This window comes from Hyaena hyaena, unplaced genomic scaffold, assembly GCF_003009895.1.
Source record: "Hyaena hyaena isolate Hyena2069 unplaced genomic scaffold, ASM300989v1 scaffold_80, whole genome shotgun sequence".
Lineage (NCBI taxonomy): Eukaryota > Metazoa > Chordata > Mammalia > Carnivora > Hyaenidae > Hyaena > Hyaena hyaena.
Window position 1 is genome coordinate 3,163,068 of NW_024080712.1, and position 16,308 is coordinate 3,179,375.

A 16,308-nucleotide genomic window follows, 5' to 3' on the forward strand; every position below is an offset into this window, starting at 1 on the left:
AAAAAAGAAGTGTATGTCAACATGGGAAGTGACAGGGAGGGGAAAAAAGAGACTGCATAAAGTCTTTAGAAATTCATCTTGTTGGCATTTAAAAAAAATTTAGAAAAAGGTGGGGTGCAGTGCCTGGGTGGCTCAGTCAGTTGGGCGGCCGACTTCAGCTCAGGTCATGATCTTACGGTTTGTGGGTTCGAGCCCTGCTTTGGGCTCTATGCTGACAGCTAGCTCAGAGCCTGGAGCCTGTTTCAGAGTCTGTGTCTCCCTCTTTCTCTGACCCTCCCCTGCTCATGCTGTCTCTGTCTCTCAGAAATAAATAAAACATTAAAAATTTTTTTTTGAAAATTCATCTTGTTGGAATAAGAGACTAAATATCTAGTACACGGTATGAGATTGTGATTTGGTTTTCCTCTCTGTTGAAATGACAGTTTTTTGAGATTTTTGGTCTGAATTGTAAACCACGGTTTTTACCTTTAATCTGTCTAGGAAAACAAAGTTTGAATGTTTTGTCTTTATTAGGTCATTGATTAAACTGAGGTTTCTAATTTTCTCCCATTGTCTTGACTTGAAATCATTGAGAACTAAACTGGCCCTTTTTTTCTAGAACCCCTGCAAACTGAGGCTAGAAAACTTGAAGTAAACTCCAGAGAATATGGCCATCCTGGCCCATGTTTGCCTCTTGCCATATGGGCCACTCCGATCACTGGAACAAGTTTATTCCTGCCATCCTGACTTGATAGGTCTGCCATTGGAAATTCCAGACCTTGAGATAGTCACGGATGGGAGCAGTGTTACAGATCAAGGACAACAAAGCGCTAGATGGAATGGTGACCCATCAGCTATTGTCCAATGCCAACGACACCCCAAATTGACTGCTCAAGGGAATAATATTTCTGGGAGAGTCTCAGAAGAACTAAAGAATGGGGGTTTGGATACCATGCTGGCACTAAAGCCAGCCAGAAATATAATGAATCCTTATCCCAGTTAACCATATTCACCAAATCACCCATTATGGGTGAGATGCTAATCATCAGTGAATCCAGAAGTAATTGGTGGGTCCCAGTCTTCAGAAAACAATGCAGAAATAAGACATTTATGCTAAAAATAATCCCAAGACTGGGCCCCTACCAATTCTAAAAGGTGTATAAGTTAGAGGCACCAAACCTGGAGAAGACTGACAGACTAGGCCATGATGCCAAAAACAGGTAACTTTTTTTTTAAAGTAAGTTCTATGCCCAACATGGGGCTTGACCTTCTGACCCTGAGGTCAAGTTGCATGCTCTAGTGACTGAGCCAGCCAGGTGCCCCCAAAACAGGTCATTTTTATATTTGTCATTGTTTGTAGACAACTTTACAGGTTGGGTTGAAGCTTTTCACTGCTGCTCAGAGAAGGCCTCAGAAGTTGTCAAATCACTGTTAAACAAAATCATTCCAGGGCTTGGATTGCTGCTAATAGTTGATAGGGACAATGGAGTAGCATTTGTGGCAAAAGTTCCACAAGCAATGTCCAATGCCTGGGGCGTCTAGTGGATATTCCGTACTTCCTAGAAACCCCAACCAATTGGAAAAACAAAACAAAACAAGACCTCAGTTGAGGGTCACCTGGCTGGCTCAGTTGGTGGAGACTACAACTCTTGATCTCTGGGTTGTAAGTCCAAGCCCCACGGTGGGTGTAGAGACTACTTAAAAAATGAAAACTTAAATTTGTTTTTGTTTTTGTTTTTTTTATTTCTAGGAGAGAGAGAGAGAGAGAGAGACAGCGTGAGCAGGGGAGGGTCAGAGAGAGAGGGAGTCACAGACTGAAACCGGCTCCACGCTCTGAGCTGGCAGTCAGCACAGAGCCCGACGTGGGGCTTGAACCCACGAACCGTGAGATCATGACCTAAGCGAAAGTTGGACGCTTAACCGACTAAGCCACCCAGGCGCCCCTAAAAAATGAAAACTTAAAAAAAATCAGTCAATAAGTACAACAAGCTACTGGGCTACAACAAATCTCCCCTAAGGCCTTAGATAAAATATAGTACAGGGCCGCCTGGGTGGCTCAGTTGGTAAAGCATCTGGCTTTGGCTCAGGTCATGATCTCGCAGTTCGTGGGTTCAAGCCCTGTGTCGGGCTCTGTGCTGACAGCTCAGAGCCTGGAGCCTGCTTCAGATTCTGTGTCTCCCCGTTTCTGTTCCTCCCCTGCTCACGTCTCTCTCTCTCTCTCTCAGAAATAAATGAACATAATATATATATAGTACCAGAAGCAATGCAGAAAGTTGTCATTCCTGTAAACCCAGAAGTAACTGGAGCAGTCATCATCTCATTCTTCAGCTGCAGTTGAGGCACCTGGCTGGCTCAGTTGGAAGATGGTGCAGTTCTTCATCTTGGGGTCATGAGTTCGTGCCTCATGTTGGGTATAGAGATTACTTAAATAAACAAAAAAAATTTTTTTAATAAAATACAGCTGCAACTTTTTCATTTGCCTTCAAATTCCTCTGACTCCTTTTTTTTTTTTTTTTTTTTTTAAAAATAGTTTATTGTCAAATTAGTTTCTACATAACACTCAGTGCTCATCCCCAAAGTGCCCTCCTTCATGCCCATCCCCCCCTCCCCCCCACATCCATCAGTCCTCAGTTTTTGTCAGCATTCAAGAGTCTCTCATGGTTTGCCTCTCTCCCTTTCCCCCACCATTTCCGCCCTTCTTCTCCCCCTTGGTCCTCCGTCAAGTTCCTCCTAATCCTCCTATACGTGCAAACATATGGTATTTGTCCTTCTCTGCCTGACTTATTTCGCTCAGCATAACACCCTCAAGGTCCATCCATGTTGCTACACATGGCCAGATTTCATTGTTTCTCATTGCCATGTAGTATTCCATGGTATAGATAAACCACATCTTCTTGATCCATTCGTCTGTTGATGGACACTTAGGCTCTTTCCATGTTTTAGCTATTGTGGAGAGTGCTGCTATGAACATTGGGGTACATGTGCTCCTATGCCTCAGCATTTCTGTATCCCTTGGGTAAATTCCTAGCAGTGCTATTGCTGGGTCATAAGGGAGTTCTATTGTTAGTTTCCTGAGGAACCTCCACACTGTTTTCCAGAGGGGCTGTACCAGTTTACATTCCCACCAACAGTGTAGGAGGGTGCCCGTTTCTCCACATCCTCGCCAGCATCAAATTCCTCTGACTCCTTTAGGGAGGTGTATTTGAGTCTTGCTCTCCTGTCTCATCCAGCAGGTGAACTTGGGTTTGGTTACATTGTTACATTCTTTTGGCAAGAGAGGACTGATGTATCACCTGCAGCCAGTTATATTTGCTTTATAGTTTTTTGTTATGTCTGAAATATTTCATTTGCTTTTACCACTTAGCAACATACAATATAAGGCAGCTAGGAATAAATCTGACAAAAGATGTACATGTGATGTGAAGCGATATTAAAGAACACTTAAATAAATGGAAAGATATACTGTATTCATGGATGGAAAGACAAATATTCCAAAAGATGCCACTCTTCTCCAAATTAGATCTTGGAGGGATACCTGGAATATGTAATTTATCAATCAAGGAAAATTTTATTTTATTTTTTGAATAGTTTATTGTCAAGTTGGTTTCCATATAACACTCAGTGCTCATCCCCACATCCAAGGAAAATTTTAAATTGAAGCTCTTGGACCAACTTTGGAAAAGATTGAAAAGGGATAATGTTTCAAGTAGAATATTTGCTCAAGGAAACTTGATATTTATATAGGGATTTTTCTTTAAGATTTTTATATTTAAGTAATCTCTATACCCAATGTGGGGTTCGAATGTACTCTCCTGAGATCAAAAGTCACACACTCCACTGACTGAGCCAGCCAAGGGTCCCTATACGGTGACTTTTTAATAGAGCCTAACCCATGAATAGTTCGTGTTCTTTACCATTATCTTTATATACATAGTTTCCATTTCTTTGAAAGCATGTAATTAAAGCTGAGACTTGGGGAAATCAGAACAAAATTCATGAATGCCTATACTGAAATATGCAATATATGCATTTGAGTTTTTGAAATGCACGTACTCTCCCGATATTCTAGACACAGTGAGAATTTTGGAAGTATCCACTTCCTGCTGAAGCTGGCTCTCCACTGTGTGCCGGTCTAATAGTACACTCCATGCCCTGCCATCAATATGCTTGAGCAATCTGGGTATAAAGTAAAATCATTGTCTGAATGTTTTAGTGTCTGCCAGAAATGTGGAAGTGTATAGCAAATACTGCAATTGGCCAAATTCCTATAAGCATGGAAATCAGGGTTAACTCATAAGGATGGTATTGGGTAATCAAATTAAACAATATGTTCTCTGTTCCATGACAAGACAAATACTCCTTCCACTACCTACAGCTCCAAAAGTATCCAACAAACATGAAATTTAATTTTTTTTAATGTTTATTTTTGAGAGAGAGAGAGAGACAGACAGACTCTGAGTGGGGGAGGGGCAGAGAGAGAGGGAGACACAGAATCCGAAGCAGGCCCCAGGCTCTGAGCTGGTGGCCCAGAGCCCAATGCAAGGCTCAAACTCATGAACCGTGAGATCATGAGCTGTACTGAAGTCAGACGCTTGACTGACTGAGCCACCCAGGCGCCCCATGAAATTTAACTCTTGATGAAATAATACTCCTGGTGGATTTATAAGTTAGTAGGAGCTTTTCTTTCTCTGAAAATGCTGAGGTGGACTAGTTAAACTAACATGGTTAATTTAATTCCCGTTGACCCTTCAAGACATAGCTTAGATATTACCTTAGAACTTCCTTAGATCTCTCTACCACCAATAGAAAATGATCCTCAAGAAGTTCCTTTGCAACACTTGTATCTTATGAATTACATTGCTTGTGTATGTCACTGTCCAGTATTAGCCTGGGAGCCCTTATTCTAAATTGTGGCATGCTCAAGGTCTAATAAAGAGCTCAGAATGTAGTAGGTGCTCAAATGTTTAATCGATGAATGAAAACTTTCTGTTGTCACCAAGTTTATCTTGGGGTGATCTTGGTCGTGTGGCTTGCTGAGGTCTTCTCAGTATAGTGGTGGGCAGTGGGGTGGGAACTGTTGCTGCCAGGAGACTCTCTAAGAGGTTGTACAAAGGAATATCACTCTGGGGAGTTGAGGGTTTGGCCTTCGTCTGTACAGGTTGAGGAAAATGAGGGATCAGTACATTTTATCTAGTCAGAGGCCCTTATTCTCAGGTACGCAATGGAAGCTTTCCCTGAGTGTGACATTCCGCTGGGCACTGGTGATACAGGAGTTTGATGGGCACAGTCCTTGCCCTCACTTCAATTACCACCTGGTTGGGGGAAAGGGTCAGTTAAACCTTTACACGGAAGAGCAGGGCTGGCTCGGGATGAACAGTACAGCCTGACAGGGATGGATAACGTGGTGCATGTGAGACGCTCTGGGCACCAGACAGGCTTCCCGGAGGGACCGCTCACAATATATTCTCTCCAGAACACAGTGCTCAGGCCTGATTTACAAAGTCAAAATGTCCCTTTAGTAACAATAAGCAATGGAAGTCGCTCACTGAATGGAAATGTACACATATTTACATTCTCTCTTTGCAGTCAGATCCACATAGAGAGCCAGATTCTAACAGGAAGGTTGTTTGGCCAGACATCAAAACACTTTTACCTGTTCAAAGGCTTTGGATGATGGGGCCTCCATCCCCACACTAGGAATTAGGCTTGTGAATAGGGACAATTTTTTTTTAAGTTCTCTTTTTTGACCAAGATTCTCTCTCCCCCAAACATTGCCGAGATGGCTTTGTGAGCCAGGCTTTCCTGACTCTCCCTTTTCTAGGTTTCTATTCTTCTTTTCTTTTTTTTATGTTTATTTTTGAGAGAGAGACAGACAGAGTACGAGCAGGGGAGGGGCAGAGAGAGAGAGAGAGGGAGACACAGAATCCAAAGCAGGCTCCAGGCTCTGAGCTGTGGGCACAGAGCCTGATGTGGGGCTCAAACTCACTGTCGGATCATGACCTGAGCCAAAGTTCGTTGCCTAACCAACTGAGCCCCCCAGGCGCCCCCTGGGTTTCTATTCTTCTAATAGACACACTGCTTCTTTAGATTTGTGAATACTTTTGCTCATATGATAAGGGATTGTTGGGGAATAAAAATTTCCCTCTATCCTTCAGCATTCTTCTAGCTAGTCTAAGAATCAAACTGACCAAAGACAAATTAACAGGAGAAAATAGAATTTAATTATGGACGTACAAGGAATCCACAGAGACATGAGAGGCAAAATGAAGTGTGAAGGTCCTCTGGAACTAAGGAGAAGTGGGTAGGGGTCTGGGACCTCAAAGGGAAGGGAAGCAACTTACACAAAGATGAAAGAGAGTAAATGTTTGGTAAACAAATGTTTGCTGGGCCACTCAAACAATGGGACACAAAGAGGAATTTGGTCAAACAGGCTTGCTGGGTTCCTTCTTGTCTACCATACCCAGTTCATAGTAGAATATAGTACCTATGGTGCTAGCTCTGTTTCCGGATCAGGCCCTCTGTGTTCTTTTAGGCAGTTAGGGGGAAGTTCAAAGTTTCTTCTGGAGTGTTTCTGGGCCTTGGTTATTTTTTAGCTTGAAATAATCTGCATACTAAAGGGGCACATTTGGGGGCAGTCTGCCCTTGGCCCTTACTGTATGATGAGGCCTGTAATTTACTGTCAGCAAAAAGTGTGGTTGTAGTAGCGTGTGTGTGTGTGTGTGTGTGTGTGTGTGTGTTGCGTTAAATTAAGGGCTAGCCATGACTCTGCTCAGGACTTTACACACACACCACAGGTGATCGGCTATATCAATCCAGGAGTCCATATGCCATATTATAGCTACTAATGCTTCTGTCAGCCACAGCTCAAACCAGCAGCTTTGCTAAGTAGCAAAATGAAGGTTAACAATTGGTTTTCGTTGGTGGAAATAGTAGTTTGTTAGCTAGTATAACAGGTGAGAGAAATGGGCTCGAATTGGTGAAATCAATGATATTCAAGACATGTGCATTGATTGTTTAGACTATGTGAGACTCTCCTCACCATTGCAATGACAAGGTATAATACCTTGCAAGTTGGAAGCTTGTTTCCTTAGGCAGAATACTATAGGCTAAACCTCCAAATGGCCCTGCGTCCAGCTGTGAACTCTAGGGGTTCCAGTTCTCTGATAATGGCTATGAGGCCAACAGAATCATCCCTTTGTAATTGTGGTGAGCCCATCTTGAGTGCCTTGCATGATTATCAGAGTATGTGAAACAGACAGCTGGGGCATTATTGAACTTACTATTCATAAAAACTGTTTTGTGCCACAGACTCATGGCTGTTTCATAAACATCTGAATAAATGGGCCCATGTTCAGGTTATATGCATAGCACTTAGGGGACCTGGGGAGAATACCCCCTAACCAAGGAGGAGCTATTTATCTTGTGACCTTCACTTTCCTGGCAGGCACAATTCTTTTTTAGTTATTGCTGGTTTGTTTAAATGTTTATTTATGTTTTTTGGGGGGTGACAGAGGCTCTGAAGCAGGCTCTGCACTGACAGCAGTGAGCCCAATGAGGGGCTTGAACTCATGAATCATGAGATATGACCTGAGCTGAAGTTAGATGCTTAACTGAGCCACCCAGGCGCTTCAAGGCAGGCACAATGCTTAATTGAATAGATGACAATTCTTTGGGCAAATGTGAAAATAATTAATGAAGACAGACTATGGGGTGCCTTTTTAAGATTCAGAAATGACAAAATGATGGCCCCTGAAAGCCTAAAATATAACCCCAACAAAGGATCCCAGCAGAGATAAGCAAAGTGCTTTATAGAGCTTTCGACTAAGGTTTGACAGTGACCTCTCTGAAGACACTGAAGATAAAAATCTAAACAAAGAATGAGTATATTTTAAAAAATCAGGTTAGTCTGATCTAGGGATTAGGAGACCCAAGGATTAGGAGAATGATCCACGACCTAAAGGGCCAGGCAGAAGCTATTTTTTGTCTCACCAGTGTTGAAAGCTATGCCTCACTTCTGTTCTGCTGTATTCCTTAGAAGCCAATTACTAAGCCTGGCCGAAACCCAAGAGGAGGGGAATCAGACTCCACCTTTTGAAGAAAGGAGCATCAAAGAACTTGTGGACAGATTTAAAAACCACCATTGCCTACTTTAAGATGTTATAGGACGTCTAAAATTCATATTTCTCTCAGGAGCAGTAATAGCTATGTTTCTCTTGAGCAACCACTTTGTTTTTATTTTACAGTGTTGTGAATCACTCTGTAAATTGTGTTTTACTCTTTTCTCAGCTGTCAAGAAGCTCAAAAAAACATTTGGCTCACCTCCAGGTTGTGTACAAGACCTCAAAGCATGCGTTCTATGGATTCAAGTCACCCATGACTTCATCTTCTTTTTCCTATCCTACTTTCACTCTCCTCATTTCCTTCCCCCCTATATATACATATGAATGAATGAATAACATGATATAGATCTATACATCTACATACACACGTATGTCATGGCATATGCTGCACATGTTTCCAAGCAACCTAAATCCCTTTTGAAATAAGAGCATATATAAATAAAATAAATACAATTTAATATTTTTCATCTTTTAAGACTTGAGGTCACTTACATAGCTCTTTTGTTTTATTTCTTTTTTTAAAAATGTTTGTTTAGTTTTGAGAGAGAGAGAGAGGCAGAGACAGTGAGACAGGATTCCAAGCAGGCTCCATGCTGACAGCAGAGAACCTGATATAGGGCTTGAATTCACCAATTGTGAGATCATGACCTGAGCCAAAGTCAGACGTTTAACTGACTGAGACACCCAGGTGCCCTTTGTTTTCTTAGCAAAGATAATTACTGACTTCCCCCCCTCCCCACATACTTATACTCAAACAATACAGAAAACCATGAAATAAAAATACTTCCAAATCTCACCACCCAGGTAAACACATTATTAACATTTTGATCAATATCCTTCTAAATAACTCTTTATGAACATACAGGTAATTCTACACAAATGGATATTTTTATCGAAGTATCATTGACACACAATGTTACATTAGTTTCATGTTACAATATAGTGATTTGACAAGTCTATACATTCATGCTGTGCTAGCTAGTCTGTTACCATACAGTGCTGTTACGATACCACTGATTATATTTCCTGTGCTGTATCTTTCATTCCCGTGACTTGTTCCAGGACTGGAAGCCTGTACCCCTCTCTCACTCCCCTTCACTCCTTTTGCCCATCCCCGACCCTTTCCAAATAGAATTTTTTAAAATGTTTATTTATTTATTTTGAGAGTGTGTGAGCGCACAAGTAGGGGGAAGGGCAGAGAGAGAGAGGGAGAGAGAGAGAATCCCCAGTAGGTTCTTCACTGTCAGCACAGAGCCTGATGTGGGGCTGGACCCCATGAATTGTACGATCATGACCTGAGCCGAAATCAAAGAGTTGGATGCTTCGCCAACTGAGCCACCCAGACACCCCTGGATTTTTTTTTAAGTTCTACACCCAACATGGGGTTTGAACTCACAATCTGGATGTCAAGAGTTGCATGTTCTACCGACTGAGCCAGCCAGGTGCCCCTGGAATTTTTATTTAAAAAAAAATTTTTTTTTTTAAGTTTATTTATTTAGAGAGAGCGCAAGCAGGAGAGGGGCAGAAAGAGGGTGAGAAAGAATCCCAAGCGGAGCTCGATCTCAAGAAATTGAGGTCATGACCTGAACGGAAATCAAGAGTTGGCGGCTTGACTGAGCCACCCAGGCACCCCTAGAATTTTTTTTTTTAAAGCTCACTATGCTATGTATATTTTCTAGGTCATATATAAAAAATGTTGATCATTCTTAGTAGCTGCATGGTGTTCTATTGTACCATAATTTAACTACTGTGCATTTTGACATTCCACTCCTTGAACAGGTTTGAAAAAGCATTACCCACACATTTATTATGCATCTTGCTGGGAATTTTATCTTTAAGGTGAGGCATGGTGGCTGAGACCATCAGCTTTACATAGAATCTGGGTATCGGTTCGTTATCTACTGCTCTAGTTTTGAAATCTCAAAGCTGGACTGAGGTATTCTGTCCATGAAAGAAAGTACAGGTACTTTCCCCAAATTTACAGAAATAATTAAAATTCATAGATGGAATTTCCACAATATTGAAATTTACTCTCAGGTATATTATTAATTTTTAGCGTCTGATACCACTGTTTTGTATTCAACTCTAATAAAAAATGGTAAAGGATTTACACAAATTTTCGTAATGAGTTACTTAATATATCAGAATTTTCATGACGGTCTGTGACTTTCAGCGGCTCGGTCCTTAGAGATCCATCAGATGGAAACAGGGAATATTCCTGAGCAAAACTGCACGCCCCCGCCCCAATCCTGTCAAGAAAATAGAATCGATTCAGCAAACCTAATTTGTTTAAAAATTTCAATAACGAACCGACTAGCAGAGAAAATAGGATACATTCAACATGTCATGAATTAAGCGCCGACTCAGTGTGGAGAACTGTGCTAGAAGACCGGGCGGTTCAGCCAAGGTGAATAGGGCGCAGCCACCGACCCGCACTCGGGACAGGTAAACGGTGCTGAGAGCCCTGGTGGAACAGCAGGACTCGGGGCAGGTGTCCCAGCCAGAGACCTCACATTCTGAAAGCCATTCCATCTCTCCCGTCTCGAAAGTCACGATTTCCCCTTATCCCTAAATAATTTAGGCTGAATTCCGAAGAGGAGCAACAGAAATAAAGACACAACAACGTGCGCCCACTCCGGCTCTCTCCCAAACACTGGAATATTTCTAAACTTTTCCCTCAGGATAATAAGGAGTACCTTCCGGTACTGATACATCGATTCCAGAAAACTACAAGTCCCAGTAGGCTGCTTGCGCAGCCCAGTGGAGAGTCTCCCCGTTTCAGAACGCCGCCTAATGCTCCAATCCTGAGCTGGGTCTGGGAGCCGTGGCCGCGCAGCCCGCTGGGACTTGTAGTCCGCTTCAGAGTCCCTTTCCCTGTCTGCGCAGACTCGCGCGGCCTGTGTTCGCCCTTCGGCCCTGCAGAAGCCAGCCCAGGCTTCAATGCTCCCCACCTCCGTCCCGCTCCAACCCCTCGGGGGCCAACCTCCTCCGGTCACGTGGCAAGTCTTTCATGCGGCAATTGGCCGTGGGGGCTCGGAGGCGGGGCGCGGGGGCCCTGAAAGGTTCCGTGCCCCTTGTCGGGCTGCTTGTTTGGCTGCTGCCGTCACCTCATGGCGACGCGGGTAGAGGAGGCAGCGCGGGGAAGAGGCGGCGGCGCCGAGGAGGCTATTGAAACCGGACGGGGCGGACGGCGACGCAGCCCGCGGCAGAAGGTCAGTCTGGGTGGCGGCCGCGTTGTTGCCGGCCGGGGGATGCTCAGGCTAGCCTTTTCGGGGTCCACATCTTCACTCTGTCTGGTTACCTTTAGCCACAGGACGAACATCCGGCCCTTTTCTCTCCCGGGGGTGACGACAGTGGGAGCAGGTAGGGGGGGGATTGGGACCGGGATGGATGGGGTGGGAGGGAGCGATGGTTGGGGTTTCGCGGCGCGCGGCAGAGGCGGGCAGAGGGCAGGGGGCGCAGCCCGGTGTGAGGGGGAGGGGGTGCAAGGCGGGGGCGCACCAGGTGTGACAGCCACGTGCGGCCGGCGCCGCGGAGCCCCCGGCGCCAGGTGTTCCTTCTCTCAGCCCCCGCCCTCGGCGTGTTCTCCGTGCTTCCCGTGCTCTCCGCGCTGGGCGCTGCCGTCGGGGGGCTGCCTGGGTCACCGGCCGGCCCTGCTCTTACCGGGCAGGTGCGCTGGGCGCGCTGCGGGGTGCGCCCGGGCGGCGCGGGCGAGGCTGTTGCGCAGTAAGATAACCGCGCGGGAGCCGGGGTTGCACTGCGCCCCGCTTCCCCCGCCCCCTCTGCGCTCCCCGCCACTGCGCGGGCGGGCGAGCGCCGCGGGGCTGGAAGGACCGCTGGGTTCCCGGCCCCGGGGCTCGTCTCTGGGCGCCGCGGGCCTGGTTACACGTGGAGCCAGCGATGGGAAGACGATGCTGGAGGACCTGGGTCCCGTAGAGTTGGGGGCAGCATCGCGTGATAGCCGGCCTTCCTATTTTTGCCTCGCTCCCCCTTCTTGCTCTTTATTTCCTCCCCTTTTTTCTTTTTATTTTTTTGGGGGTGACGGAAACTTGAGCGACTCCCCTACCCTGGCCTTTGGTCTCTCATAATCTCGGAGGCAGGCTGGACCGTTCCCCTTGCCTTACTTGACTCACGTCAAGGAGTTTTCAGTGTCTCCCTGGATACAGGGAAATCGAGACCTTCAGATGGGAGAATTCCACTTGTTCTGGAGTCAGTGGGTGGAGTTTGATAAAGATTGCACAACAAATGGGGTACAGGGCTTTCAGGGCCCAGGAGTGGAAATCCGCACGGTTAGGCGCTGGAAAGATGGAAACCCTGTCTCTCTTTCCTTATAGTTGAACCTCCTGAAACGTTCAACCTGTTGGACGTCCTGCTTGATCACTCAGGGCTATTTTAATATTTCTTAATTACATATTTGAATACTCTCAAAAATCACTCCTGTGTGAAGTTACGAAATATTTTTCTAATGCCAATTTACCGTCTTGAAAAAGGAGAACAAAGGTTTGGCTTACATCTGCGCACAGCGTCAAGAATTGGCTTTTGGGGGCCTGTTTCTACGGTCAGGTATTTTCATACCCCTCTGCATAAGGGTGTTACTACTTCTCAGTTATCTGTCTTTCTCTCCCTCTCTTTGTACTGTAAAATAAAGATCCACTACTTGAAGGGCTGGAAAAGAAGCTGTGGACCGAATGTACTCTAGGGATTCAAAACTGTCACTTTGGACGCTTCGTTTTTTCCCTGAGAGTGGGGAGCCAATCTCCCTGTTTGATTTCATAGGTCTCCCAGGGGAGGACTCTGATAAAAAAAAGCCACTGCAGTTGAGGGCATAAGTTCCCTTTTGTGCCACTGGGGTTAGGACCAGAAGTCTGAATTAGGAACTGAGGTTTAATCAACTAGTATTTTATTTATTAAAATTGTTTTTTTCTAAATGTTTTATTTATTTTTGAGAGAGAGAGAGAGAGAGAGACAGCGTGAGCAGGGGAGGGTCAGAGAGAGAGGGAGATCCAGAATCCGAAGACAGGCTCCAGGCTCTGAGCTAGCTGTCAGCACAGAGCCCGATGTCAGGCTCGAACCCATAAACCGTGAGATCATGACCTGAGCTGAAATCGGATGCTTAGCCAACTGAGCCACCCAGGCGCCCCTCAACTAGCATTTTAAATGACCAAGAGGTAATGACCCTTTGAGGCAGCACTCTGGGTAATAGCTAGATATGAATACTCATGTGTGTCTGTAAGGTCTCATTTTTGTTTAATAATCTCCTGTACCTTTTTTTCTTTGCTCATGTTTTTCTGGGCATCATTTTTCCTTTTGATTTCCAATGGACTATGACATGGAATTGAAACACCCAATTAAATATTAGTTTTTGAATTTTTGTTTAAAAAAATAGGAGACTATCTTGTGTCTGCAAAAATCACTTGTTTATGACCCTTAATTTTTTTATTTCTCTGGGTTACTAACTTGAAAAAATATTCCTAATTATAACTTGACTTGTATCCTATTTTTCAGGAAGCACTAATGATGTTTAACTAACTGGAATGTTTTCAGAATTTTGAAAGAATTAAAGGAAAAGTGACTGGTCACTTTGGTTACATTATGGGACTGAAAGTGAAAAACAATTGGAGATGGGCTTTATTGGTTCCTATTTGTTTGGACCATCTACTTAGTCATTCTTCACCAGCTCAGTTAATTGTGTCATTGTTTCATAACTACATCCATTGAATAGTCTCTTAAGGTAACTCTTTTCTTCTAAAGTTAATACTAGTACATTTCTAGGGAATCTCTTGAATTATCTAAAACTGTGCTGATATGATAGTCACTAGCTGCATGTGGTAGTTTAAATGTTAACAGAAAATAAATAAAATTTAACATTCCATTCCTCATCTGTACTAGCCACATTTTTTTAAGTTAAATGTTTTAATTAATTATTTAAAATTTTTAAAAAGTGTTTTATTTATTTCAGAGAGAGAGAGACAGTGTGAGCAGGGGAGGGTCAGAGAGAGAGAGAGGGAGATACAGAATCCGAAGCAGGCTCCAGGCTCTGAGCTAGCTGTCCACACAGAGCCCGACGCGGGGCTTGAACCCATGAACCGTGAGATCATGACCTGAGCCAAAGTCGGACACTTAACCGACTGAGCCACCCAGGTGCCTCGTATACTAGCCACATTTCAAGTGTGGTTAGTAGCTAGTGTGGTTAGTGGCTACCGTATTAGAGCAGATCAAAAATATTTACATCGTGGCATAAAATTCTCTTCGACAACATTGGTCTAAAAAGGATATACATTGTCATGTAATCTGGGCATTTTTTTAGAACACCAAGATCATTCATTACTTTCTAAATTTCTGTATAGAATTTGTTTTATAAGGTTGAATTTTTAAAAACTTAATACTCTTTTTTGAGCAGTTTTAAGTTACAGAAAAATTGAGCATAAATTACAGAGTTTCTGTACATTCCCTCACACACGCTGTTTCCCCTATTATTTACATCTTGCTTTCATGTGGTGCTTTTGTTAGAATTGATGAATCAATGTTAATACGTTGCCATTAACTAAAGGCCATAATTTGCATTGAGGTTCATTCTTGATGTTACACATTCCGAGAGTTTTGACAAATGTGTAATGTCCTGTATCCCCCATTATAGTATCCTACAGAATAGTTTTCACTGCCCTGAAAATTCCCTATATATCCCTGCCTTTATTCCCCCCAGACTACTGGCAGTCACTGATCTTCCTATCTCTATAGTTTTGCATTTTTCCAGAATGTCTAAGGGAGGTTTTTCTTTTTCCTAATACTAGATTTTTGCTTTGGAATATTAAAGATTATTTAACTGCTGCTAAACTTATTTTTAGGTCGGTAAACCATTTGGAAGGATAAAGGTATGTAACCAAGGCTCAGATTAGCAAAATCTTACATCAGCATAGTGCCCCATAATTTTTACAGCACACATGTTAACTCTTTGAGCATTACTGGATGCTATGGACAAGGCTGGGGCAGCTGTAATTGCCCTCATTTAAAGATGACAAACTGCTCAGCAAGGTCTAGTAATTTGCCCAAGGGATGAAGCCGAATCTAGAACTCAATACCCTTTCATCTAGACTGTGGTAATTAGTACTGTACTAGTGGGTGAATAGTATGCATTTTGGAGTCAAGACTCTTGGCTCTCTGCCATTTACTAGCTGTGCAGGCTTGGGTGAGTTTCTCAATCTCTCTGAGCCTCTGTTGCATCAGTGGTAAAGTGATGATGATGCCAACACCTGCCACACAGGATTGTTGTGAAGAGGAAGAGTTGATGTAAAGTGTGCAGCACAGTACTGGCACTGGGCGGGTAGAATTTTAGCTGATCTGGCAGGGAGAATATATGAAAGATCCATTTCTCTTGCTTTTAGTGTGCTATTAATTTTGTACATCCATCTTCCGACCTTTGTATTCTTCTCTCTTCCCAGAATTTCTCTGTGGTAGATAAAATGAGGAGAAGTCCAGTCAGGGTGTGGCAAGAGTGTGGGGTAGGAAGAAACCATTTCATTATCTTGTTTTTCTCTCCATTTGTGGATTTGAATTTCCACTCTTTTGGCACAGAGATTAAATATTAAGAATCAAAGTGATCTTCTAATGACAACATTGTTGTCTATTATCAAACTTTGGTAAATTCAGTTTTCAAGGGGAACCAAAGAGGCAAAGCAGTATTGAGAGCCGAACAGATATAGCAAGTTTCTTTAGTAATACCATGTTTCTAGATCATAATATGCCACATTTATTTACTATGTTACTGGAAGGTGTTTTGGATTTTATGTGTTTCATTTGTATTGGTCTTGACTGGAGAAGTTTTTTTTTAATTGAAGTATAATCAATACACAGTGTCAAATTAGTTTCAGGTGTACCTGAAATAGTGATTCAACAAGTCTAATGTGTTCACCACAAGCTTAGCTGCCCTCTGTCACCATACAGTGCTGTTACAATAGCTTTGACTGTTTTCCTTATGCTGTACCTTTCATTCTGGTGACTTACTCATTCCATAACCAGAAGCCTGTACCTTTCACTTCCTTTCACCCATTTTGCCCATCATCCCCCCACTACCTGCCTTCTGGCAGTCCTCAGTACTTATGGATATGTTCGTGCTTTTTGTTTATTTGTATTTTTTATTTTTTTTGGATTCCACATACAATGAAATCATGGTATTTTTTTGTTCTCTGTCTGACTTCATTTACAATAATGC

General features: G+C 43.4%; 1 protein-coding gene across 6 annotated transcripts in view; it reads left to right on the forward strand.

Moving 5' to 3' along the window:
• Positions 1–11,164: 11,164 nt before the first annotated feature.
• The window catches only part of TXLNG (taxilin gamma), a 52,800-nt gene continuing 47,656 nt past the window's right edge, over positions 11,165–16,308 (forward strand). For 3 of the 6 annotated variants that reach the window (XM_039233908.1, XM_039233911.1, XM_039233912.1), the window contains exon 1: positions 11,197–11,311. In XM_039233908.1, coding sequence (XP_039089839.1) covers positions 11,210–11,311 — 102 coding nt within the window. In that variant the 5' untranslated portion in view covers positions 11,197–11,209. Of the gene's footprint in view, positions 11,312–11,406; positions 11,463–13,720; positions 13,831–16,308 lie in introns of those variants that run through there. The other 3 variants (XM_039233909.1, XM_039233907.1, XM_039233910.1) reach the window with 3 other exon arrangements.